The sequence below is a fragment of the Myotis davidii genome, unplaced genomic scaffold (genome assembly GCF_000327345.1).
Source record: "Myotis davidii unplaced genomic scaffold, ASM32734v1 scaffold299, whole genome shotgun sequence".
Lineage (NCBI taxonomy): Eukaryota > Metazoa > Chordata > Mammalia > Chiroptera > Vespertilionidae > Myotis > Myotis davidii.
The window spans coordinates 3016651-3043531 of NW_006293088.1; the positions used below are offsets into that span (position 1 = coordinate 3016651).

Genomic DNA, 26881 nt, shown 5'->3' on the forward strand with positions numbered 1-26881 from the left:
AGAAGTAAATGAGTGATCTCTCTCTCTCTCTCTCTCTCTCTCTCTCTCTCTCTATCTATCTATCTCTCTCTCTCTCTCCTGATTTCTCTCTCTCAAATTAATAAAAACATTTCCTTGTGTGAGGATAAAAACAAAACAAAGCAAAACAAAACGGAATTTTTTCTCGTTTGTTTGGTTGCTCAAAATTCTCTCTTTCCTATAAAATACTTAAATCACATTTAAAACTGCAGCCTGTGGTAAATCTGAACTATAAGGTAGTGGAATAGACTGCGAACAAACCACCTCAGAAGTCTCCATCTGCTACCCATGTCCATTCGAGGGGGGGTTCTCCAGTAACAGACACTGGCAAAATCTGGCTGCTTACTTTTAAAGCTCTTATCTTTTTTGTCTTTAGAAGAAAGCTGATCCCTGAACCTGTAGGTCCAATACACTTTACCATATCGAAAAATGCAACATGTGATACCAGTCACTGATGAATAATGACAACTCAAGACTTTAAAATAACCCAAAGTTGCCCTAACTGGTTTGCCTCAGTGGATAGAGCGTCGGCCTGCGGACTGAAGGGTCCCAGGTTGGATTCCGGTCAAGGGCATGTACCTTGGTTGCGGGCACATCCCCAGGAGGGGGTGTGCAGGAGGTGGCTGATCGATGTTTCTCTCTCATCGATGTTTCTAACACTTTATCCCTCTCCCTTCCTCTCTGTGAAAAATCAATAAAATATATTTTAAAAAAAATAACCCGCCCTAACCGGTTTGGCGCATTGGATAGAGCATCGGCCTGCAGACTTAAGGGTCCCAGGTTCGATTCTGTCAAAGGCACGTACCTTGGTTGCGGGCACATCCCCAGGGGGGAGTTTGCAGGAGGCAGCTGATCGATGTTTCTCTCTCATCGATATTTAAAACTCTCTATCCCTCTCCCTGCCTGTCTGTAAAAAATCAATAAAATGTATTTTAGAAAAAAATAAATAAATAAATAACCCAAAGTTAAAAGTTAATTCTCTTCAGCTTCTAGAAAATGCACCCGAGTTACTGTTCTGTAACAGATAGGGAAAAACTACCCATGGGATTCAGCAAAACCATGCTCCTCCATTTTACCCAGAAACTTGGCTTGGACTTTAGATTGAAATGGGCTACAATTCAGACTTAGGAAAAAACACACATATAGGTGGCTTCACTTCAATAGCTCACATCCTGTTCTAACTGGCTCACTACTGTGACCTCATTAACAGCACAATCCTGTGTGTTGACTAACGTTCAATGATGCTTCTTACTGTTGGTTCCTTTGGTGGCAGCACTTTCAGTCGATAAAAAACGGTTTGGGCTGCTTAGTCACTGTTCAAAATAAATGGGCCTACGAAAAGGAAAAGAAATTTTCAGGGAAATACTGTTGGACTCAAAAGGAAGCGTCTGCTTACTGTTAAAATTTTCTTTAGGAAAAAAGACAAGACTTTTCAGGAAGCCTACCAAAATGTGCCTAAGCAAACAGCTCCCACTCTGTCTTGCACACAGCAGTGGATTGCTGTTTCTTGACCCTGGAAACACCACGTTTTCTCTGTTGTGCTGAGGGACAGGAGAAGGTGGTAAGAGGACAGAAACACATCTGACAGGACGATGAGACCAATCACGACCTGGAAAGGTTCCTACCCTCTAAAGCTCAACTTCCTTGCTCACCCACCAATAAAAAGTTAGGTATTCAAGAGCCCAGCACTGCAAATACCTGCATCCTGTACAGATTTCTGAAGGGCTTCTGCTAATTCTCGGTCTGCAATCTCCTCCGGCCGGAGCACCTCCTCCCGCCCGGCCCCATATGCCAACCGGGCACACTCTGGTAGCTCTGCCTCGGGGAGGAAGGTGGTCTGTGAGCCTGTGGTGCCGATCACGAGTACATTTTTCTTGAGGTCAATGGAACACTTAGAAGGAAGAAAGCAAAGACTGATGATGGCAGATGAAACACCATGCAGGAAAATTATGATCCCGAATTTAAAACTCATTCACAAAGAGCGACATGGACAGAGACAGAGATGGTTCCAAACAACTTTGCCTAAAAGCATTTAAACTTTAAACTTAGGTGACACTGTTAGTTTAGAATTTGTTTAATGAAGTTTATAGCAGAATAATCTCTACAGAATACAGTTCACACTTATTTGTTGAACATAATGTATACTAGTATTCACGTATAAGTTTAAATATAATACATGTTCATTGTGCAAAATTTGGGAAATTGCCAGGCATAATCAATGGCTCCACCTTTTACAAACATGTGACTCTTAAAAATAAAACTGAGACATATCATTTATACAGTTTTACATTTTGTTTTTTGTATACATACAGCTTATATTTAAACTCTGTACTAATGGTCTCAAAAGTGGTATAAAGGCAAGGCAATCTATATAAAACTATACTTTATTTCATTCTTTGTGTATTTTTATGATTAATATAGGACAATTGCATACATATATGCTTTATATTTGTAATTGGAGATACTCTGGTCTATACCCGTGGTCGGCAAACTGAGGCTCGCGAGCCACATGCGGCTCTTCCACAAAATACCGGCTCTTCCACAAAATACGAGTTCTGCGTATGGGTCACGAAGTTTCAATCGCACTGTACGTGTGCACCCGCACGTGGTATTTTGTGGAAGAGCCACACTGAAGGGGCCAAAGAGCCGCATGTGGCTCACGAGCTGCGGTTTGCTGACCACGAGTCTATACCATAACTAAAAAAATAAGGAAAGGCAGCGACAATAAAATAGGTTTTATTTATACATGCATTCACTCATTCCTTCTACTTAAAAGTCTGCACACTGAAATTCAGTATTAAAAGAATTTTAAGGAGTATTAGTGACATAAAAATATTGGCTAGATATAAAACCTTGTGAACAATTTTACTACCCAGGGGACACTAATTGCTTCTTCACTGAGAGTTGTTTATCTTTAAACAAATTATTAGGCTTTGGAGTAGAAATATAAATATCACTGTGAATGAATATAGTGATAAATCGTTCTCTCTGTACTAAATAAACATTTCTATTCCCAACAGCTATGGGCTTCTTCCTTAATCCTGAAGCTCTTCTTCCCAAGTATAGTTTGACCAGATACTAAGGAACTTGTTAACTCGCACTTGCATAAAACCACCACTGTGTGTTACTCACACTTCCCTACAAACCCAGCAAAAAATTACTTGAGGTCTAATCAGAAACTAAACATTATACAATGCCCATTTAATCTCAAAACAGATGGATTTAACACATTGTGGACGGATCACGAGAATTCTCGCTTCATATTACACAGTGTTTTACAAAGTATGACACTTTAAAAAGATATTAGCTTGTAAGAACATGTAATAAATAACTTCAAAACGCAATGGGTATTTAATTTTAAAGTGGGCCTTTAACATTTATATAAAACGTTTTTATACTCGTTCAATAGAAACTTATCTGGCCACTGGGTAAAGCTAGCAGCAAAACTACTGGTCCGCAATGTGTTTAACCACATCACACACAAGAGGCCAATGCGAAAGCAAGTGAAGCTCTGAGTACCTGATGTCGTTTCAGCATGTCCAGGCCCAGGAGCATGTCCATGGGCTGCTCCTCAAGTATGGAGAAGGAGCACGCCAGGAAATCGCCCTCGATCTGCACCTGAGCTACAGCACAGGAGGAAAGAAGATGGGACCGATTTTTACTCAGAAGCCCGACACAAACTTTGGAAACGTGTCTTTCACTCTGTGCCTTGCCTCTCCCAGTCAAAACCAAAGCAAAGCATGCAGAGGGGAGTATAAAAACAAAATCCTGTAAGACTAATGATCGGTTTAAAAGCCAATGAAGGCACCAGATGGTAAAGTGGATTAAAAAAAAAAAAAAGGACCAATCTCTCCAAAAAACGACCTACTTCCTATACCGGTGATGGCGAACCTTTTGAGCTCGGCGTGTCAGCATTTTGAAAAACCCTAACTTAACTCCGGTGCCCTGTCACATATAGAAATTTTTTGATATTTGCAGCCATAGTAAAACAAAGACTTATATTTTTGATATTTATTTTATATATTTAAATGCCATTTAACAAAGAAAAATCAACCAAAAAAATGAGTTCGTGTGTCACCTGACACGCATCATAGGTTCGCCATCTCTGTGACCTATACACTTACAAAAGGTTTTCTAAAGGGAAATAAAATGTGCACACTTTAAATTAGCCTCCGAAGAGTAAACTGTTTATTACTGCCTGTGATAATTAAGTTTCTATTTGCCAAACCAGAGATGACACCAAGGCCTGTTTGCCTTGACTCTCTCATCAATCTCTCCCCTTAATATGTAAGATTTAAAAATGTACTTTGCTATTTTTTAAAAAATATATTAAAAAAATAAATAAATAATATATTTTATTGGTTTTTTACAGAGGAAGGGATAGGCATAGAGTTAGAAACATCGATGAGCCCTGGCCGGTTTGGCTCAGTGGATAGAGCATCGGCCTGCGGACTAAAGGGTCCCAGGTTTGATTCTGGTCAAGGGCATGTACCTTGGTTGCAGGCACGTCCCCAGTTGGGAGTGCGAAGGAGGCAGCTGGTCAATGTTTCTCTCTCATGCAGGCCAACGCTCTATCCATTGAGCCAAACTGGCTAGGGCAACTTTGCTATTCTTCAGTGTATCTTATAAATAGGAGTGTATGAAACATATACACAGCATCAAGTCTGATAAAGCTAATACCCACAAATCTCTTCCCCAAGTTAAGAAATAGAAAACTATGAAGTCTCCATATGTCCTACTGACACAGCTTTTTCTTTGCTTCCTCCCACTCTCCCAACTATACCAGGCTTTGTGTTAATCACTCCCCGCATTTCTTATCGTTCTTACCAGCTTTGTATGATTTCTAAGCAACACATTGTTTAGTTTTGTGTTTTTAAACTATGACCTGCTCTTTTACTCAAAAAATATTTTGAGATACTTGGTCCCTATAGGTGCACATGTCTAACACTCCAGAACTGAGGTACCCACTCCACTCCTATGGGCCTTTCTGGGGTGCTTCGGTTCTGCTCACTTGAACACTTCTGTACTTATCTACTGCTGTGCCACAAGTTCTTCTAAGGTACAGTCTAAGAAGTGGAATTACAGGGTTCTATAGGCTCAATTTTCCTTGGTGATGCTGAATTGTTTCGAAAATGTTTCCAGCAGTGCATGAAAGTTCTCACTGCTTCACATTCTCACCAACACTCAATATGATTAGATTTAAAATTGTGCTAATGTGGCAGTAATTTTGAATTTCCCTGGTTAAAAATGAGGTTAAGCAACTTTTCATATATAGTACTTATTAACCATATCGGTTTCCTCTGAAAGTACATATGCAATTTTTAATATTGTCTTTCTTATGGAGTTGGATATACAATCACACAGAATACGTATTCTTTATTAGTTATATGCATTACTAAAATCTTTTCCTATTTTGTGTTTGTTCACTTTTTTGTCTTTTGATGAAAGGTTCTTAATCTTAATGTGGCTGAATTTATCAAATAATTTCCTTCCTATCTTTGAAAGAACCTGTTCCCTATGCAAGATATCCTCCTACATTTTCTTTTAAAAGCTTTTTCTTGAAAAATTTTTTTATTGCCTCAAGTTTTACATATGTTTCCTTTTCCCTCAATTCCCCCGCTCCCCCCACCATTCCCACCCAGGGTCTTCTAAAAGCTTTGGCTTTGACTTACAGGGGCCAGGGCTACCCAAGGCTTTTATCTGTGCAACATTGTTCCTATCTAGCAGTTTCCTCCCATGCTTAGTTCAACTTTCAGTTCAACTTTCCATTCAACAGTGGAATCTGAAACAGTGTAGGTCTTTTTGTTTTAGTCCTCACTAGAGGATGTGCTTAGAGAGATGGGAAAGAGAAACATCAATTGGTTGCCTTCTGTGTGTGCCCTAACCGGGGATCTAACCCAAAACCCAGGCATGTGCCCTAACCAGGAATTAAACCAGCTGAGCCACTCTGGTCGGGTGCATCGAAGTATTTAATCAACCTTGAAGTGACTTTTGTGTGTGATGCAAAGAGCCCATATAAAATCTAAACTAGCACATCATGTCTGTCTGTCTGTCTGTCTCTCTCTCTCACACACACACCCTCCTGGGATTTGGATATACTAACGAAGATTCTGTTGGTAAACCTCTCCTTATTGCTAAAAGGTTTTCTTCATGCCAATCAGACTCAAAGTTGCAAAACAGTACAACTTGTCCACCCACAAGGAAGGACACAAGGGGCTGATATTACTTTATCTCCTATTATCTTCTCACTTAAAACCATGAAAAATCTGAGACCTCAGACTCTGAAGCAACCAATTTGTGGTATTCCTACTCAATTTAAGTTCTACTCTGTGTAGGAAAGTATATGAGAGTAAGGTATTTAGATAATCCAATTATGCAAATCAATAAAAGAAAATAAGACTCTAATAAATAGACATATATTTAAAAAGAAATATGGCCCTAACCGGTTTGGCTCAGTGGATAGAGTGTCGGCCTGCGGTCTCAAGGGTCCCAGGTTCGATTCCGGTCGAGGGCATGTATCTTGGTTGCGGGCACATCCCCAGTAAGGGGTGTGCGGGAGGCAGCTGATCGATGTTTCTCCCTCATTGATGTTTCTAACTATCCCTCCCCCTTCCTCTCTGTAAAAAAATCAATAAAATATATTAAATAACTAAAAATAAATAGGAAGAAAATAGGAAGAAACTTTACTTGCAATGAAAGAAAAGTAACTTATAGTAAGAAACCACTTTATCTGCAAATTAAATGTGTTAAGACTAATAATACTTGATTGTACAAGGGCACTAAGATGAATATTCATTTATTCATTCAATTAGCAATAACCACGCCTCGGATAAACCTCATTGGCTATGATACTGCCACTTGTGCAAAGTTGAGATGAATATTCATTCAGGGCTGGGGAAACCAGATTGGTACCAGTTAACAAGAGTCTTAAAGTATCCATAACCTTTGATTCAGTACTTTCAGGAATCTTGACTAAGGAAAAACATCAGTATATACAAAACTACACAAAAATCCAATGCCATGTTACAACAAAATATTGGATAAAAATATATCCCAAAAGTTGACCACTAAACCACAACAGACCGTTACTCATTTACTTAATGCTTATGAAATTTTTAGTAACATTTGAAAAATGCTACGACTGTTAATTTTTCTTAAAGCAGAGAATAAAATTCTATCTGTGGTATGACTACCCTTTACAAGAAAAAAAAAACAACAAATGGAAACAGATCAAAAAGCGGCATGCCCAAGTGCTATTAATGGCTGATTCTCACTTAAAAGGATTTAAAGTATTTTGACTTCTTTGCTTATTTCTATACTTTTGAACTTCTCTACCAGCATAAAATAACTAAGGTCAAAAATGAAAGAGACAAGTGAAACACAATTTTGGAACTAGAAAGCAGATGACAGAAAGGAAAACTGAGAAGCAACCCAATTAACACCCCAGACCTCCGCAGAGGCTGATGAACTGGTGGAAACAAGTACTTCTGAAAACAGGGGTAAAGGCAGGTCCAAAGCAGAGAGACTCGCTGAAGGTCTATGCAGGCACAGTTAGATCTTGGGGTTCCTCTCCTGCACTCTGCTCAGCCAGGTGGCTAAGTACCTCCCTCTACCTCAACAGCAGGCTGGAGGGTTGTTTTTTTCTCAAGAGGGTGAAACAGAGGCTCTCATAATAGATGGGCATGGAGGAAGACGGGGACACAACACAAGCACCTAATGAAAACCAAGGGGATTACGTGAAAGCTTACTGAGGTTCAACTTCTAGATCACCCACAACCGCCACGGGCTGCAGAGGGCACAGCCTTCTTGGCATAATTAGGCTTGACCTTATGACCTCCCTAGATCTTATCTGGATAGCTAATCGCCTGAGGGAGATGCAGCAAGTGCTGCCAAAACAAGTGAAACTCACAAGAACACTGTAACTATGGTGACCGCTACCTTGTTTACCCCTGGCTATAAAATCAAGGCTCAGCTTGCTGTCTGGATCTCTGTGGCCTCAGCCAGCCACAGGAAGATCCACCTAGAGTCGACCCAGCTTATTCTCTGGGTCTGTCTTTTCTACATCCTTCACCGCCCCACCTCAGGCTCACCCAACCCTTGACTGAGCTGGCCCTGCACAGCTGCCCACCCGAGTAATCTTCCGAATAGCCTTTTGGTGTTCCACTCTTCAATATGAGCAGATGCCAAGGATCACCAGACATCTGAGAAAACCATCTAACACGAGAGACAAAACAAAACAGAAAGGTTGGAAGGCAAAGTTGAGGAAATCTCACCCAAGCCCCCCCAGGGCACAATGAATGAAAACAGAAAACTACAGAACAAGTCCAGGACAGGAGACCATCCTCCCTGAATAACAGACACCCTAAGGGGGGAAGTCGTTCTCAGACTGAAAGGCACTCAGCACACTAGATGAAGAGAGCTAGACCCAAGTACATCAACGTGTAATTTCAAAACACTGAGGTCAAAAAAAAGATTCTACAACCTTCAGAAAAGGAAATCTTTCACATAAAGGATCAAGGATCAGAACAGCATCCAGCTTTTCCACAGCAATACTGTCAAAAACTGTGAAAGAAAATGATTTCCAACTTAGCCAGACTGGTGAAATGTAGGGGGAAAGTCGTCCTGATTTTCAAGAACTCAATTTACTACCATGTACTTTTTGTCGGGAAGTTACTGGAAGAGGCGCTCTAATAAACCGGGGAGCAAAATAGAAAGAGGAAGGCCGAAACCGGTTTGGCTCAGTGGATAGAGCGTCGGCCTGCGGACTGAAGGGTCCCGGGTTCGATTCCGGTCAAGGGCATGTACCTGGGTTGCGGGCATATCCCCAGTGGGAGGTGTGCAGGAGGCAGCTGATCGATGTTTCTCTCTCATCGATGTTTCTAACTCTCTCTCTCTCTCTCCCTTCCTCTCTGTAGAAAATCAATAAAATATATTAAAAAAAAATAGAAAGAGGAAGACATGGGGTTCATGTAGCCCAACATTAGACCAAGGACAAAGGAACCTGGGGACTCAGTCAAGGGCGACTCCAAAACAGCAGCATGAAGCAGCCCAGGCTCTGAAGAAGCATCTTCAATGGGATGGACTGCAGCAAGGACATTTACACAGGCAGGGCAGTGTTTGGGATGAGTGACACACCAAAAACCCAATGACGAGAGAGAGAGAGAGAGAGGGAGAGAGAGAGAATGAGAATGAATGAGAATGAATTAATTCCAAAAAAAACCCGAAAAGCAATTATATTCAATTAGATGGCTATGCTCTCAATAGTATTTATATACTCATATGAGTAATAAGCACTATAAACATGTTATTTAGAAATGTGGAGGCAAGCACCAATAGAAGTCTGATAAAATAGTTGAAAGGAATTATCTGTCAGGAGTAGAAAACAGAAGTACATAGGGACTGATAATCTTTCTGCCACCAGCTAATATGCACACATATATGACTTCAATATAGAGTTTAAATTTCCCTAAGGCTTGCTGGATCAGATGTACCTGTCCCAGAGAAAAGTTTTTAAATCCACTGCTCTACCAAGCCTCCCAGTGTCTCCACTCACCTAGGTGCACCCTTCCAATAATCTTCTGGGTGCCCACTCCTTTGGCGATCCCTGCCCACCGACGATCCACCAGCCTCATTATGTTACACCTTTCCGCACAAGCTTGACTCATAATAGTCATCTGGGCACCTGGAGGTGGAGGGAAATACCAGATAATAAAGTCAAAACCCACATTTGTGTTAAGATTAAAAATGCAGCACTAGCTGAAACCAGTTTGGCTCAGTGGATAGAGCATCGGCCTGTGGACTGAAAGGTCCCAGGTTTGATTCCGGTCAAGGGCATGTACCTGGGTTGCGGGCACATCCCCAGTAGGAGATGTGCAGGAGGCAACTGATCGATGTTTCTCTCTCATCGATGTTTCTAACTCTCTATCTCTCTCCCTTCTCTGTAAAAAATCAATAAAATATATTTTTTAAAAAATGCAGCACTAAGAACAGGGCAAAGCAAGTATACCCCAGGCTTTTTCTCTTTTTTTTAAGTATTTCTTTAGTTGATTTTAGAGCGAGGAAGAGAGAAACATCAATGAGAGAGAACCATCAATCATCTCCCTTCTGCACACCCCATTCTGGGGATCTAGCCTGCCACAGGGACAAGTGCCTGATGGGCAACTGAATCAGCCCCTTCAGAACTACCCAAGGCTTTTATCTGTGCAACATTGTTCCTACCGAGGTGTTTCCTGCCAGGCTTAGTTCAACTTTCAGTGCCACAGTGGAATCTGAAACTGTAGAAACTTGACATTGAGAGAAAGAATATTTTGTTTAAATGTAATTATTAAATGATACCTAAAAACTTTACCAACAGGAAGCAAAACAACCTGAAAGGACTTCCAAAAAGTCAAAATGACTACACCCAGACATGCTCACCAAGTATTACTTTACATTCAGATGCGTTGCACAAAGCACCTCTAAACATCGCGCCAAGTTATTGTCACTCCAAATTTTGGGGCACTCTAATTTACCAGTTAAAAAATACATCATAGTCTCTTAAAAAGCTGGACGTGAACTCCCTATTGTCTGTTCCAACAGTCAGACCCTCTTCCCTCTCAGGAAGCAGGCAGCGAGGGACTTTTCTCCTGCAGTGACATGTACTCAGCCACAGCTGGAGTTGGCCTGGGGGAAGACACTCCTCTAATCTTTATCTACAGTGCTAAGGTCTCCCAGGACTCTAGCTCCCACTCCTGTGTCAGACACTTCTATTTCAAAGCCACCAGGTATAAAACTGTTTCTCCCCAAATAATTCTCACTTTGGATTTCTCTTCCTGCCAACTGAATTGTTTTCTTGCAATAATAAAACTTAGGCATTGTTCACTTTTGACTCCTTTTAGCCTTTCCCACTTTCAAACTCTGGTCCAATCCTGCTAATAAGTTCTGTGCTATTTCTGACGCTCCTTCTTCCAACCACAGCAGTGTGAGCAAAGCTCACACTATATTCCCCTTGCTAGTGAGTGAAATCTCTGCTTTCCAAACCACTGTGGATGTATAACTTAAAGCAAGGAGCTAGTTGACCCTGAGTGGCACAGAATTCTCCAGATCTGTCACAATGCCTGTCTTCCTATCTATCACCTTCTTCCACTCACTTAAGGTATCTATCTGCTCAAAGATCCTCAATGGCTCCTATTCCTTCTAAGACCCACTTCAAACCACAACCAGCCTCAGAATCCACCCCCACCTCTCATCCGGGCCAAACCTTTTCCAGCTGCTGTAGATTGAACGTTACATGTTGAAACCTAATCCCCGATGCAATGATAAAAAGAGGCTGGGCCTTTGGGGGTGATTAGATCATTAGAGTGGAGGCCTCTTAAATAGGATTCATGACCCTCACCACTTCCACCACGTGAGGACCCAGGGAGAAGACTGCCATCTATGGACTAGGAACCAGACACCAACCCTCCAGCACCTTGATCTTGGACTTCCCAGCCTCCAGAACGATGAGAAATAAATCTGAATTGTTTGTAAGCCACCCAGTTTATGGTATTCGGTTATGGCAGCCCAAGCAGACTCAGACGACAGACTTATATTCCAAATGCCCTACACCTTGTGCTTGACCAGGGGGAATGCGTTCCCTTTGCCTGTTACTCACTTGGACCTGCCTGGAGAATGTCCCTCCCCTGCTTCCACTTTCTAATTGTGCTTATGCTTTAAGTCCAGTTCACGGCCCACCTCCTCCCCACCGACTGTCCTTTCCCTCACGATGTCTCCTCAAACCCAATCCCAACATTTTCTGTTCATGTTGCTCATTAAGGCTTCTTACACTACATGGGCACTGGAAGGTTTTGGCATCTGAAGGTTAGATTTAAGAAGGACCAAAAATAATGAAAAAAAAAAGGGGGGGGAGTTTGGGAAGACGATTTTCCTTTACTTTCTTCCTTCCCCCTTCCCTCCCCATTTTACTCCCCAAAAGCTAGTTACTGATGTACGGGAAGCAATCCCAGGATGGGAAGGGTCCCTTTTACCGCACTCCTGCCTCTTTTCAAGCCTCAGCTCCAAGCCCCACTCCTCTGCCCATGGAGATAGCTCAGTTCAAACGGCCTCTCTTTTGAAGCCACACCTGAGGTGAAGCATCCGTCAGTGAGAATGTGGTTTCTATATTCATCCAACATGCACCTGATTTTTGCACAGTGCTTGAGTCCTGGCACCAAGCAGACCAGGGGCTGGATCCAAGATCTACTGCTCGTGAACTCTGAACACCCGGAAGAATAACTTCCCCTCTCTATGTCTAAGTTTCCTCTCCTAGAAAACAGGGGTAACAGAACGCAGTTCTTGGGGGACATGCTGAGGATTAAGTAAAAGTGAATAGACTAATCTATATTAAGCACCTTAGGTAATTTAGCATGAATGAGCACGGTGCTTACCATACAGAAAGGGCTCAATAAATACTGGTGTCAGATTAGGGTCTCCTATAATTATCTGTTACTGTGAAGCACCAGTTAGTAAGTCTTGCCCCCCGAGCACTCAGCACAAGGCCCTGTACATAGCATTCAACAGACATTTTAAAACTTGAATAATCAGCAGTTTACTTCTCCCAGGAATGTATGCATCTCAGTATAAGCTCTTTCCAATAGTTGTAACCTAGCATGTTCTTAAGTACTTGTGGATGAACAAATGGAGGAAAAATGCCTGGCCGGTGTGGCTCAGTGTTGGAGCGTCGACCTGTGAACCAGGGGGTCACGGTTTAATTCCCGGTCAGGGCACATGCCCAGGTTACGGGCTCAATCCCCAGTGTGGGGTGTACAGAAGGCAGCCAATTGGTGGTTCTCTCTCATCACTGATGTTTCTCTCTCTCTTTTTTCTCCCTTCCTCTCTGAAATCAGTAAAAAACATATATATTAAAAAACTGAAAAACAAAACAAAACAAATGGAGGAAAAATTAACTTGAGCAGGAGCTTTTAGTACTCTAGGAAGTCATACCGGGAAGACCGTTGTCACACCCACGTGATGCTGCCTGTATGTGGTCTCACTAAAAAAGCAAAGAGCTGTTACTAAGAGATAAGGTGACAGTTAATACAGGGATTATCTGAATCTTCAAGTGCAAAACTCCCTGCCTCCTTTCCTGGCCGTTCTTTATTCTTTCAGGGCAAGAACCATGCCCTGTCTCCTATAATCCTCATTGCTCCTGGCACACAGATGAGGCAGAAATACTGGTTTGACCTACACTACATAGCTCCTTTAAAAAAAAAATTCTTTATTGATTTCAGAGAGGAAGGGAGAGGGATAGAAACATCTATGAGGAGAATCATTGATCATCCTCTTGCACGCCCCCTACTGGGGATCGAGCCTGCAACCTGGGCATGTGCCCTTGGCCAAAATCAAACCCGGGACCCTTCAGTCCGCAGAGCCAAACTGGCTAGGGCTACACAGCTCCTTTATTAGATTCTTATCCTAAACCAAATGATTCCCCAATTCCTTAGAGGTACCCTAGAATTCAGGATGCCAAATAAGGGGCACAGGAAGATAAAGGAGACACCGAAAAGACAAAACTGGTGAAGAAATGATTAAAAAAACAAGCCAATCACAAACAAGAACAGATGGGAAGTGAAACAACCCCCAGGTTTGCTGGCGAGCAGTCCACAGGACCAATGCCATCTGTAAGGACACCAGGGTCTCTCCTTCTCCTGTGTCAGGTCAGAATGTTCGCTGGAGAGACAAAGATACAAAGGACGGAGACGTCACCTGAGTCAACAAAGGCTTTCACAGGATGTCCATTCACTTTGCAGTTAATATAAAGCATCACTACTTGGCCAAAACTTTCCGGAGCCTCCTCCATAGCTATGGTCATGTTTTCCTCAATGTTCTGTTGCCTGTAACAAACCAAAACCAGGGACACTAAGAGCATTACTTCCATGAAGAGAGATCTGTCTCAAAGTCACGATATTAAAACAGATCTGTGCGTATCTTTTGTCCCAGCAATAGCAGCTGAGTCATTAAAATGGAAATTGGTACTCTATCCTGCAGTCTGTGATTTAGTAGGAGGCAGTAAGATACACAGCAGAAAATGAAAGGCAAAGAAATTACCCTCATGTAAAATGACTATGTTTGTTCCCTTTCCAAGCTCAGAAACAGGAAAAGAAACTTCTGGAGAGTAAGGGTCACAACCCTTTTTATCCTACAGAACGTTAAAATTTCATGAGTGCTCCAATTTTAACTGAGGACTTACTGGGTATCTGGGTACATTTCCTATGTCCAGGGCATTAAAAAATTGTTTGCAAATACAATACCATGTCTTAACTGTTTGTTGTTGCATCTGCTGCTTAATCTCTCAGACTGGGTTTTCTAATCTGCAAAATGAGGATAATTCATTCCTATTACAGGATTGCTGAGAGGTGGAAAGCATCATTATATGAGGCCAACATAAGAGCAGATGTTAAAAAAAACTCAAAAAATAATCTTCTACCCACCTATCGCTTAGAAAACTGTACACACATATAAATCACTGTTCACCTGGTCATCAAATAGTTTCTTCTAAAATTGAACATTCTAATTCTTACATGAGAAAAGCATATAAAAGGGAGTTCCAGCTTACTCTAGCATCTCATGTCTCCTCCATTCCCAACCTCTTTTAAAAAAAATAACCAAATAGGACCAACATTAATGGAAACTATGGCAGGGGCTAGGCCACTTACTTGAAGACAGTAACAAAACAAGGTCCAAGGTTTGGACAAGTCACACTGTAAACCAGGCATTAGAAAACTACAGCCCAGTTCATTTACATCCCGGCATTATCTCTGGCTGTACCTTACCGCCCTGGCAGAACTGAGCACCCACCATACAGATAGTGTGGCCTGCAATGCCTCAACTATTTACTATTTGGCCCTTAATGGGTAAAGTGTACTGACCCCTGCTCTAAACTGTCCTTTCTGTAGTAACACTTTAGCTCAACTGAACTGATGGTTTTATCAACCATTCTCTATTGGAATCTTAAACTTCTCAGAAAACCAAAGGCATACTCCTCTAACTTAGGCCAGTGGTTCTCAACCTTGGCTGCACATTAGAATCACCTGGGAATCTTTTTAAAATCCTAATTTCTGGGCCTCATCCTCCGGAAATTCTATTTCTTTGTTATGGGGTGAGGCCACAACATTAGTAACAAAGAAACAGAATTTCCGGAGGATGAGGCCCAGAAATCAGGATTTTCAAGATTCCCAGGTGATCCTAATGTGCAGCCAAGGTTGAGAACCATTGACTTAGGCAAACATGCAAGCTATTATGCCTTAGTGTACACATTCCTGTACAATCATTGGTGAAGCATAAAACTTTAATAGGCATTCAATAATTACAACTTTCTCGTGCCGTATTATTAAATTTAGAAATAGCCTAAAATTAGTTGTGCACTACGCACTCCTGACACTGCAGTGACTCCAAAAACCCTGAGACAATGCCAGTTCCTTTGGCTATTCTGGGCTCTGTATGTAGGTTCGTTACAGGTACTAGGTTTTCTCCTTGGAAAGAATGTGTGCATTCCCCATTTCCTTTACCCGCCCTGGGAGGAAACACAAACCACATGGATATGCCTCATTTCACTTCTGCTCCTCCAATAGCTCAGTGCCATGGTTTAACTATGATGCCTCACCACACTCCCTCCCACACCTCCTGCTTCCTGGGTTGAACATATTCTTGAGAATTATATAAGGTTCCCTTATAGTTGTGACGCAGTCTAGTTCCAAGAACACAACATCTTCCTATTTCTCTGAGTAGATTTAACGAGTGAGATGTTTCTCAAAGATATTCGTGAATTCTGATATAATTAATGGGAACACTTAATAAGGACACAAATGGCTTAGGGCTGTCATGTGATTCTTGTGTACAATGTACATTTCTTTGATTTCAAATGCAATCAGAGAAATAAGAAAGAAGAAAACCATTATTTAACTTCCAAGCTGACAGTATAATGACCAACTTAGGCATCATGTAAATGACCAAAGATGATGACAAAGCCCCTAAAAGTAGTACTGGTACAGTTATGGTCTTCATATTTATACTAAAACCATTACAATGAGGCACAAAAACTGAGATGTGGTGGTGGTGTTGAGGGGGTAGCAGCTGTTGTTTTGACTTCAAAGGGAGTGACTGAACACTATCTGGCTTGTGGCTGGTCATGTGATCGTGGCTGGTCATGTGATCAAGGCTGGCATTAGCATTATTATACCTGTTTTAGGAGTGGAGCCCAAGCGCATGTGCATTTTTAAGATTCCAAAAAGATTTTAATGCAGCCTCAGGTGGGAACCACATCATGGAATCCTGGGATCATCTACCTGCAGTTGCTTTAATGACACACTGGGCTAGTCAGGGAGTCTTTACTAACATTTTAGAGGAGAAAAGTCATTTGTATGGGTACCTTTGTAATGTTGAATCAAAATGTGAGGAAAATGGGAGTTAGAATGAAGGAAAGGACTGAAGTTACTATCTTGGGTGCAAAATAAGGAATCTACCTCAAAGCAGATACCCAACCAATACAAGACAGCCTGTAGTTTGGGAAGTCTTCGTTCTCTAACTCTTGCTGTTTAGGTGAAGGCATCATTACCTTATATCTTCTTCTATTTTTGCCTGAGCTTCAAGATCAAAAGGGTCAGCAGAAAAGAGACGAATCCTTTCTTGCTCTCTCCGGGCTCGGTCCTGCTGCTGCTCCACCAGGACCCTAGTAAATTTCTCTACAAAAGGAGGAAAATCTTCAGTACCACTAGATTTTCATTCCTTACTAGTACTTTCCCACATCAGACAATTACTCAAAATATGACTGTAAGAGATGCAGAAAAGATGCTTAAAAAATTATTTTTTGTTTCTGACTCCTCTTCCCCCCTTTTTAATGAATGTATTGGGATGATACTGGTTAACAAAATTAAAATTGTACATGTTTCAGGTGCAGAATTCTGTAAGATGCCTAAAAATAAATGAGCATTTACATTTACTTTCTATTCTCTGAGGCAAGACTATTTCTTCACCTAAATTCAGTGTAAAGAAATAAAATATTTGGAAAAATCATTTAGTTTTGTAAAAAGTTATCACATCATCTCTACTCAGAGAGAACGACTTCTCAATTTAATTCTGGAAAATGCTATAAAGGACCCCACTCGTCCCCTCCCCACTCCCCTTATTATTCTTTTAGCTAGAAATGCAAACTACTGTTAGCCTATCTACACTACCTGATGGGTAACAGACAGGAAAATTAGTAAAGAGGAAAGATTGCTTAGTATAATATACATTACAAAAATCCCTTTATTTTGCTATTTCTTGAATGGGGGTGCATTTAAATGTGTAAACTTAAATGTGCCATCATCACGGTCTTTGACAAATATGCTGCATAAGAAATTAAAGGAACCAAGACACTGGTCATATGAACTAATACTCACAATATAGATGAATCTATAATTATTAAATTGAGTGAAAGAAGCCTGACATGAGAGGACATACTGTATGATTCCATTTACATGAGGATCAAATATAGGCAAAATTAATTTATAATGATAATCAGAATATTGGTAGCCTATAAGGGGAGGAAACTGAATGAAAGAGAACATAATGGAACTTTCTGGAAAGAAATGTTCTAGTTCTTGATTGGGGTGGTGGATATGAGTCAGCCAAAACTCAAACTGTATACATAAAATCTGTGAATTTCTCTGTAGGTAAATATTACTTCAATTTACAAAATGGTTAAGAAATGAGTTGTTAAGTATCTGTTTTGTTTTAAAATTTAATCAGGACAGTCTCGTAAAATGGGAGAAATTTACAGAGAAAACTTGACTCATAAAGAGGACTAAAAATAAATGTTCTGTGAAATGAAAGAATGGCTCAAGTACAGCTCCAAACAGACTGCTGGTAACAACCCCTTCATTAAACTTGGCATGGATGAGAGTAAGGGGGTTCAATTTGCCACACAGGCCGAAGGCCTCAGACCTGTTTCCTGTAACTAACAAGCATAAATAGGCTTATTGGCGCTCTCTTTAATTGAAGGTCTAACTAAACAGGTTAAAATATCAGTACCTGGATTATGTGCTGCTGAAATAATTAGGAAAAAAAAAAAGAGTAAATGGAAGGGGCGGGTTTAGCTGGACTTCAAGACTCTATGCAGCCCTAAAATGTTGTCACTACTGTCATTAACTCAGCCTTCAACATTAGCACTAACTTACCTCTCACAGACCAACTGATATGTTCAATAACTCATGTGCCACAGTGGGCTGAACACACTAGTTGCAACCCATCTCCCCACCTGCTATGATACACTACTTCACCTCAGTCAACTTCACAGCCTTTCAGATGAACTTACCGAGATCTCCACTGAGCAGAGCATCTGCCAGGGGCGGGTTGCGTTCCTTCAGCAAGGACAGCTCATGGGGGTTGGCCAGCAACATGTCTCGGAGCAAGGCTGGATTGTCCAAGCCCTGCGGAGATAAAGCTAGTTCTCCGGGAGATGAGTGGGACTGCTGTGCTCCGGGTGGCTGACGCTGCCGGGAGCTCGAGGTGCCAGGCACAGATATACTGCGGAAGTCTATTCGGGGTAAGTCTGTTGAGGAAAAGTGATTGTTTACTTTAGATGATCCGTGAAAACAAGCATCTGACAGAAACAGAACATGTGCTCGTACACTGTATATACCATAGTAAGTGGTGATCTCAGATATACTAATGGCCCCTCCCTTGCTCCAGTTTCTCATGTTGACTTTGAATATAAAGACTGCGGCCTGAGAGTGAACAGGTAGGAAAAATACAAGGAGAGGGGGGAGACTATGGTAGTAACCCCAAATTTTTGGCTTATAAAATATCATAAAATAGATGTTTTTGTTTTTAAAAAAAGTAAAGCTAGTCTTAAATGTAACTACAAAAATTGATGTCGTTCTTAAGGAGAACTGTGGTCTTCTTTGAAATATGCTGAGGACCCTGACACCCTGGTAAAGAATACTGTACATATCAAGCGCACAGCACAAATGACCTATGTTAAATCCTACAAGCCTGTGTTGTACACAGTAGGTCTTTGTGCATCTGTGCCTCACTGCAAACTCTACCAATAGCCCCAGGGAGCTCGCAAGTGTAATCATTTTACAAGAGAGAAAAACAGAAGAAAAATAACGTGCACAGGTTCCCAGTGCTGAGTACACTAACAGACACAACAGGCTCTACACTCCAGGCTGAGCTGACATATTAAAATAAAAGTAAAAAGAAAGGGAGCCTTACACAAAGGACCCAAATGTTGAATGATTCTATTTATATGGAATATCCAGAATAGGAAAATACAGAGACAGTGGACCAATGGTTGCCAGGGCTGGGAGGCTTGAGGGAAGATGAAGAATTACAGGGTTCCTTTTAAAGTGATGAATGTGCTATAACTGATTGTAGTGATGGTCGCACAACCTCAATATATTAAAAATCATCGCATTGTATCCTCCAAATGAGAGAATTGTGTGGTATGTGAATGATCTCAATAAAACTATTACTTAAAAACTTTTATTTTTTAAAAGGAAGAAGAAAAGAGACGTAGAGCCAGAATGAGGGGCGAGGACTGAATAAATCCACATTTCTCCGATCACAACATGCAGATGATGGTCACACGTGTCCCAAGCCTGGGGCTATCCTGAAGCCTTTCGGACCTCAAACAGGAGGACATGCTTAACCTTGGGCATAAGGTTTGTCTCTCAGCATGGGTCCAAGCAGTCACTTTCTTCAGCTAGACCTCAGCGGCCAGTTAGTAGTGCATGTGTACGAACTTCCAACCAATGAAAAGGTGAAGTGAATGGCATGGTCTTTGTGAGGGAAACTATACCAATTAGCAGAACACATATGGGCGGGCCTTCTTTGTAGGTTGAGAAATTTTACCTCCAACCCTGTTACACTTACCTGGAGAATCTGTTCACTTCAGAAAAATTGTGAAAAACTTGTTTACCTTGTAGACCAGATCCTATCCTCTCCCTCACCTAGTGGCTCTCTTGTCCATATAGGGCAGTCCAGAAAAAACCAGCTACGTTTCCAGAACTAACAATCTCACCAACTAATTCAAAGGAAGGTTTGGTTTTCAATGCCTGGCATATTGGAGCCACTCCTCTTTCTGAAATTTACCAGCAGCCCCAGGGAGTGATGTAATCCAAATCCGGGAGGAACCCTGCCAGTGATCTCTTCTAGCCCAGTTCCAGGCTGAATGGAAGCACTGTGCTCTAAGCTGGAGACTGGCATCACCTGGACACCTATCAGCTGTTACCATCAATTTAAAACCAAGTGACCTGGAGAATAAACACTAAGCCTATCAGGATATGATGGGAGTGGAGAAAAACTCATCCATCTCATCAAGTAGTTCCACATCAGAACCTTAAGAATAAACTTTGGTAGATCAAAAACCCCTTTGAGTACCTTAAGCAAGTTATGAGCCCTGTCCCCATCAAATGCCCACACCCTCACAATTCTGCTTCTTATTTCAGGGACACAGAAACCTCTTAAATTCAATGCATAGATTCAAAATCATAAACACCTACCCTGGGTGGAACACCTAAGATAAAGAACCCTTTCTTCTTTTTACATGATTAACGGAGGCGGTGAGAAAGAACCAGAAGTTAGTGGTTTAGCTGCTTACTATTCATAAAGTTCAGTATAATAGAAAAGCACCGAGTCTTAATTCCTATGCCTTCCCTTCTTAGCTATGTAACTTGGAAGACGTAACTGAAAATCAGAGTTTCAGCTCTGGCTAGTGTGGCTCAGTTGGTTGGAACATCTTCCCGTGCACCAAAAGGTGGTGGGCCTGATTCCCAGTCAGGACACATACCCAGGTTACAGGTTTGATCCCTGGTCAGGGCATATCTGGGAGACAACAGATTGATGTTTCTCCCCCTTTCTCTCTCCCTTCCTCTAAATAAATAAAATCAGAGTTTCATCTGTTAATGATAATAAAGTGTAATGATAATAAAGTGTAACCCTGACATCCGAGTTAGATCACGTGAGTACCTGGTGGACTGCAAAGACCTGCTACTGAACCCCAGACACAACACAGCATGCCAGTCAGCAATCAGGCATTGGAGTCTCTCCAAGTCCTCCCCAAGGACAAAATTATCATTGATAACAACAGAAGCTAACATTGAGGGCTTGCAATGTGCTGAAGGTTCTACAAGCATTATTCTCACATCAACTCTAGGAGTTGAGTTCAAGGGGCAGAGTCAGGATCTGCACCCTATTAGTCTGAATCAAAAGCGAATCCAAAACTCTGACCACTACGCTATGCTACCTACTCATGCTTGTGTCGGGATGCTAACCCATTTCGAGGAGATGTCTTACTTGGAAACTGTGAAGGTCGAGGGTCCACATTCTCCTTCTGTCGTAAAATCACGACATCTCCATCTTTCAAGCCGTAAGAAGCCAGAGACCTGTGGTTGTCTGTGAGAGGTCTTTCAGCATGGACAATCTACAACCAGAAAAGATGTCACAGTACAAAGCACAAAGTACCACGGAGCAAGGGAGACCAGGTTTCCTCTTCATCAGATAGTGTCACTTCCTGCACAATCCTCCAACGGTTTCCCATCACACCTAGAATAAAGCCAGTCCTTCTCACCACCTCTAGGCTCCCTCTGACCTGATCTCACACCGCGATTGCCGTTTCTCAAGTAACACTTTCTTTCAAGGCCGTTCCACTTGCTTTCTCGCTACCCGAGGAATGTTCTTTCCCGTAATTTTTAGGTCTCTGATCAAACATTATCTTTTCAGAGGCCTTTTCTCATCACCTTCACCTAACACATATTTATTTCTTTTTTGTCCTCCTGTCCCCACTAAAATGTAAACAACTTGAGGACAAGGACCTTGCTTTGCTTGCCATATCCCAAATGCCCAGAACAGGTCCTGTCAGATAAATAATGCCCAAGTATTTGTCGAATTAAAGGACGAATTGAGTCTATGGAAGTAGTGGATATAAGTTCAGATTTCAATTTGAGCAGAGAGGGAAATGAGAATGATTTACTCTCGGTGTGCAAACTACAATACTATTAAATAATGCGTGCATATCCCCTCTCCCCCAGTTTTAGTGAGATAGAACTGACATAAAAACCAGTATTATTTTTAGATATACACCATGGTTTGATATGTGTATTTTGCAAAATGATCACAATGAATTAACCATCCATCACCTCACATAGTTACAATTTTTCCCCCTGTAATAACTTTTAAAATTTACTTAGTAACTTTCAAACATATGACATAGTATTACCTTTAGCTAACACACTGAACGTTACATCCCGAGGTGTCCATTATTTATTTACGTTTTAATCCTTACCCAAGGATATGTTCATTGATTTTAGAGAGAGGAAGGGAAGAGAGAAACATTAACTGGTGACCTCTCGTACACGCCCCGACTGGGGATCGAACCCGCAACCTAGATAGGTAGGTGCCCTGATTGGGAACTGAACCCGCAACCTTCAGGTTTACAGGACGCTCCAACCAACTGAGCCACATGGCCAGGACCCAATGTGTCCATTTTTACAATGATCTTGCACACTAGCAAATCTAAAAGGTTCCCAAACACCAACCTTCCTGCATTCTTTCTCCCCCCCACTTTTTAATATCCCCAAGGTTTTATCACTCATGTTTATGAGTGGAAGATAAAAGTCGAAGACATTCCAAAGAGAACGATTAAGCACAGGTGGAAAAAAAGAACAGGGATGTACTACTAATAAAACTATTTTTATGTGCCTTGGCTGGGTAGCTCAGTTGGTTAAAACACTGTCCAGATATATCAAGGTTTCGGGTTCAATCCCCAGTCAGGGCACACACAAGAATCAACCAATGAATAAATACGCAGAACAACAAATCAATCGTCCTATCTTCCTCCCTCCCTCCCTCTAAAAATCAATAAATAAAATGAAAAAGATATATTTTGACGATGTGCAATCAAACACTAAGAAAGCTTGGGAGCATAAAAATAGGTGAAACAATGTGCTCTGGAAAGAACAGGAACACACAGAGGGCAAGCTATAATTTTACCCTGAAGGAACAAAAAACCTCCCTGCATCATTATACTCTAGAGGGACATTCAACCTTTGAAAGGGTTTCTTCCTAACAATTCGCTTTTCACAGGCCACATGCAAAGCGAGGCTTCAGTCCTGTCCTGGCTCTGACAGGGGCCCGTCACTCAGCTGGTCCAGGCATCCCACTTCTCATTTGTTAGACAAGCAGTGGGGCTAGGTCATCATTACAGCTGTCTCTTCCAGGCCTCTCCCATTTTACAGTGTTTCCTCACGTGCCCTCATAACTCGTATAGCTAAGACACAGAACCTGAAACACCCAGGATTTAAACAGAAGAAATATGATCTGTCATATCTGCCCTCAGAATTTACACTGAAATGAGGAACAGAACTAACAGGAAACTGAATGTAGTTCCCTCCAATGTAAAAAAGTTCTGGGGATGAGCAAAACATTGATTTGCAGAGTTTATAGGACCAGTTACCTATACTAGGAATATACAAATTTTCCAGGATGCCGTCACAGTAACAACCGAATAGAAGGCTGCATGGGGCAACCAGACTGGCAGGGGCGTTAGTGAGGGACAACCAAACGACTGAACAGCAGGCTGCGTGGGGCGACCAGGTGGGCCGAGGTGGTGAGGGACAACCAAATGACTGAACAGCAGGCTGTGTGGGGCAGGGGGTGAGGGGGCAGTAAGGGGCGATCAGACAGGCAGGTGAGCAGTTAGGAGCCAATGGTCCCAGATTTGGAGAGGGTGCAGGCTGGGTTGAGGGAACCCCCCCACCTTTGCATGAATTCCGTGCACCCGGCCTCTAGTACGTTTTATACATGACTAGAAAGTATTGTTAGTTCCCTCACCTGCAAATTTAAAACATGTTACGACAGGTTGCAACTATCACCATCAACCTATTCACACTCCCTTAAGTATATAACTCACAATAAAAAGCACACCAGAATCAACACAGGTTCTTTGCAATACAACCCAAGAGTCATTCCATAACTTGTAGGATTGCTTGAAAAAACCACCGTAAGTCTGAAATGACCAGTGTCCCAGGTTGAAGTGTACAGCAAGAACGAAGGGGTGTGCCAAGAGTAATATCATGCAGAAGCTCACGAGGTGTCAACATTATGAAGCCACCACAATGAAGGTACCAGTGGGTCCAAGGCTTACTTCTTAATTTTCCAGGTTCACAAGTTCAACAATCAGTATATGTAGAGATAAACAATCAGTCGACATATTCTAACTGTACTGAGCATTTAATTATCTACAAGAAATCAAAACCAGGAGAGTCAGAATGCTCCCATCCACAGGATCACTGAGTTCTCTTCAGGCTGGAAATGACACATGGAAAGCCTATTAAAACTGTAGACAGACAGCTACCACTGAGAACTTCCATGAAGAGCCAGCATCACACCAGGTTCTTAGTCTCCCACTTAATCCTCATATCCTCTCATTTATGTCTCATAATCACCTTAAGAAGCAGGCATTATTTGTCCCTTTATTGTTTCCCCTGCAAATAGCTTTATTGTTTCATTTGGTCCAATGCATGGGAGAGGGCTTCAGGGTGGTTAAAAGAATGACTAGTAGTTTCGGGAAGAGGCTTAGGTAAAAGCCAGAGACACCAGGAGGATGCAGAGGGGCCCCTCAAAGGCCTCTGGGCTCCAAAGGCTCCCAGTCGTGCTTGAGGGTGAGCCTTTCAAAAAGATACTCGCCCAGCCCAGCCTGGGGGGTGGCCAGCCTGCGGAGGTGAGTCAGGTGTCGCCCATCTTCTTGATGAGTTTCACCTCCTCATCCAGGGAGCGGTTCTCCAGGAAGTCACAGAGATGAGGGTCTGCACGGGTAGAACCCAGGGCATGCAGCTCCAAAAGGGCCTGGTTCAGGTTCTTCTCCAAGGCCAGGGCGGCTTCCATGGCGTCCTGAGTTTTGCCCACTCACCTTGGGAGGCTTCAGCACGTCCTGGAAGAGAATGCGGCAGCCACACTTGTTTTGCAACGTTAAGAGATGCTCAGGCCCTCACGCTTGTTCCCCGCCAACTCGAGGAAGAAGTGGCCCCACATCCTCAAGAGCCACATCGTCAAAGTCGAAATAGTAGCCCAGAGAGAGGTGCGTGTAGGAGGCCCGCAGATGCAGGTTGGTCAGGCGATTGACCGCAACCTCCACCTCAGTGGAATAATTCTGACGAATTTGGAGCTCACGGTTGTTCGGCAATAAGGAGTTAAGGTAGAAAAAAACCCGGTGTGTTGGCTGGTCCCGGAGGTGGTTCTGAAGGTGGTGACTGGATGAGATGCAGGAGTGGCCGGAGGCTGGAACAAGGGGTGTCCCTGGGTCTGTTCCGTCCAAACACTGTTGAAGCAAGAGGCAGATCCAGGACCGCGAGGGCACTGCCTATATGTCCCATTTTATGGACAGGGAAACAGATGAGTGACCTGAAGCTACATAGCTATCAATGAGAACTGGGAGTGGAGCCACAGCAGCCTGACTCTAAAGCCCACACGCGGGAATTCGCAGGTACCACACACAAGTCTAAAGTGTTCTGGGTGACCTTAACAGGAGCTACTAAGCCATCTACCATTAAGGGCCTATACTCACCAGGAGGATCAAACCAGTGTCCACTGTTCAATGCATCCCCTGCCCTGAACCCAGGCAAGGAACACTACCAAGTCCTCACTCTGTGGGAACCAATTTTACAGATGCCGTACACCACTCTACCATTGGGTTAGCACAGCCTTTCCTCAGAAGACATATAATTTCTTTTTAAAGGAGGGAAGCCTGATCTAACAATAAAAATGTACCAGATAAGCCGAAACCGGTTTGGCTCAGCAGATAGAGCATCAGCCTGCAGACTGAAAGGTCCCAGGTTCGATTCCGGTCAAGGCCATGTACCCTGGTTGCAGGCACATCCCCAGTAGGAGATGTGCAGGAGGCAGCTGATCGATGTTTCTCTCTCATCGATGTTTCTAACTCTCTATCTCTCTCCCTTCCTCTATGTAAAAAATCAATAAAATATATATTTTTTAAAAAGTACCAGGTAAGACCCAGATAATCACTAATGGAATATTGCTATCGGCCCCAACTTCCTAAAAATACTAGACTGGCCCTTCCTGGTTTGGCTCAATGGGTAGAGCGTCAACCTGCAGACTGAAGGGTACCAGGTTAGATTCCGGTCAAGGTCACATGCCCGGGTTGTGGGCTCAGTCCCCAGTAAGGGGAGGAGGGGTGTGTGTGCAGGAGGCAGCCAATCAATGATTCTCTCTCATCATTGATATTTCTACCTTTCTCTCCTCCTTTCCTCTCTGAAATCAATAAAAACATATTTTAAAATAAAAATGAAAATACCAGACTGGAGAATGTGAGTGAGGGGCCAACATTCTTCCCCGTGACAAAGCGCCAGGTATGTTCCATTTTAATCCAAGGACACAAATGAAATAAATAAAAGCTTAGATGAAATTATCGTTGCCGCAAAGAACTAATCTTTTGTTGTTGTTAAAATAGGTGTTAAAGTCTAAGAAAGATAATTATTTTGCAGCTTAGGTCCCAAAATAAATCTGAATGATTTTCTAACTTAATAGAAGTGTCCATCAGACCCTGGTTTCAAATATACACCAAAAGCAAAACAAGTTTTAGTAATGGCACTGGTGAGGCTTCCCACCATTCGTAACACCCAACTCAAACGTACAAAGCTCAGCCCTAGCCGGTTTGGCTCAGTGGATAGAGCGTTGGCCTGAGGACTGAAGGGTCCCAGGTTCGATTCTGGCCAAGGGCACATGCCCAGGCTGCAGGCTTGATCCCCAGTAGAGGGCATGCAGGGGGCAGCCGATGGATGATTCTCATCATTGATGTTTCTACCTCTCTCTCCTTCTCCCTTCCTCTCTGAAATCAATAAAAGTATTT

At 42.3% G+C, this 26881-nt stretch overlaps 1 protein-coding gene across 2 annotated transcripts in view; it reads right to left on the reverse strand.

The window, feature by feature from the left end:
* The window catches only part of LOC102758936 (protein DDI1 homolog 2), a 34913-nt gene extending 12614 nt beyond the window's left edge, over positions 1-22299 (reverse strand). The window contains exons 1-7 of one of the 2 annotated variants that reach the window (XM_015565864.1): positions 21313-22299; positions 18329-18565; positions 16589-16715; positions 13741-13868; positions 9572-9700; positions 3538-3641; positions 1717-1909 (exon numbers count right to left, since the gene is read on the reverse strand). In XM_015565864.1, the coding sequence (XP_015421350.1) occupies positions 1717-1909; positions 3538-3641; positions 9572-9700; positions 13741-13868; positions 16589-16715; positions 18329-18413 (766 nt within the window). In that variant the 5' untranslated portion in view covers positions 18414-18565; positions 21313-22299. Of the gene's footprint in view, positions 1-1716; positions 1910-3537; positions 3642-9571; positions 9701-13740; positions 13869-16588; positions 16716-18328; positions 18566-21312 lie in introns of those variants that run through there. The other variant, XM_015565865.1, reaches the window with a different exon arrangement.
* Positions 22300-26881: the final 4582 nt, after the last annotated feature.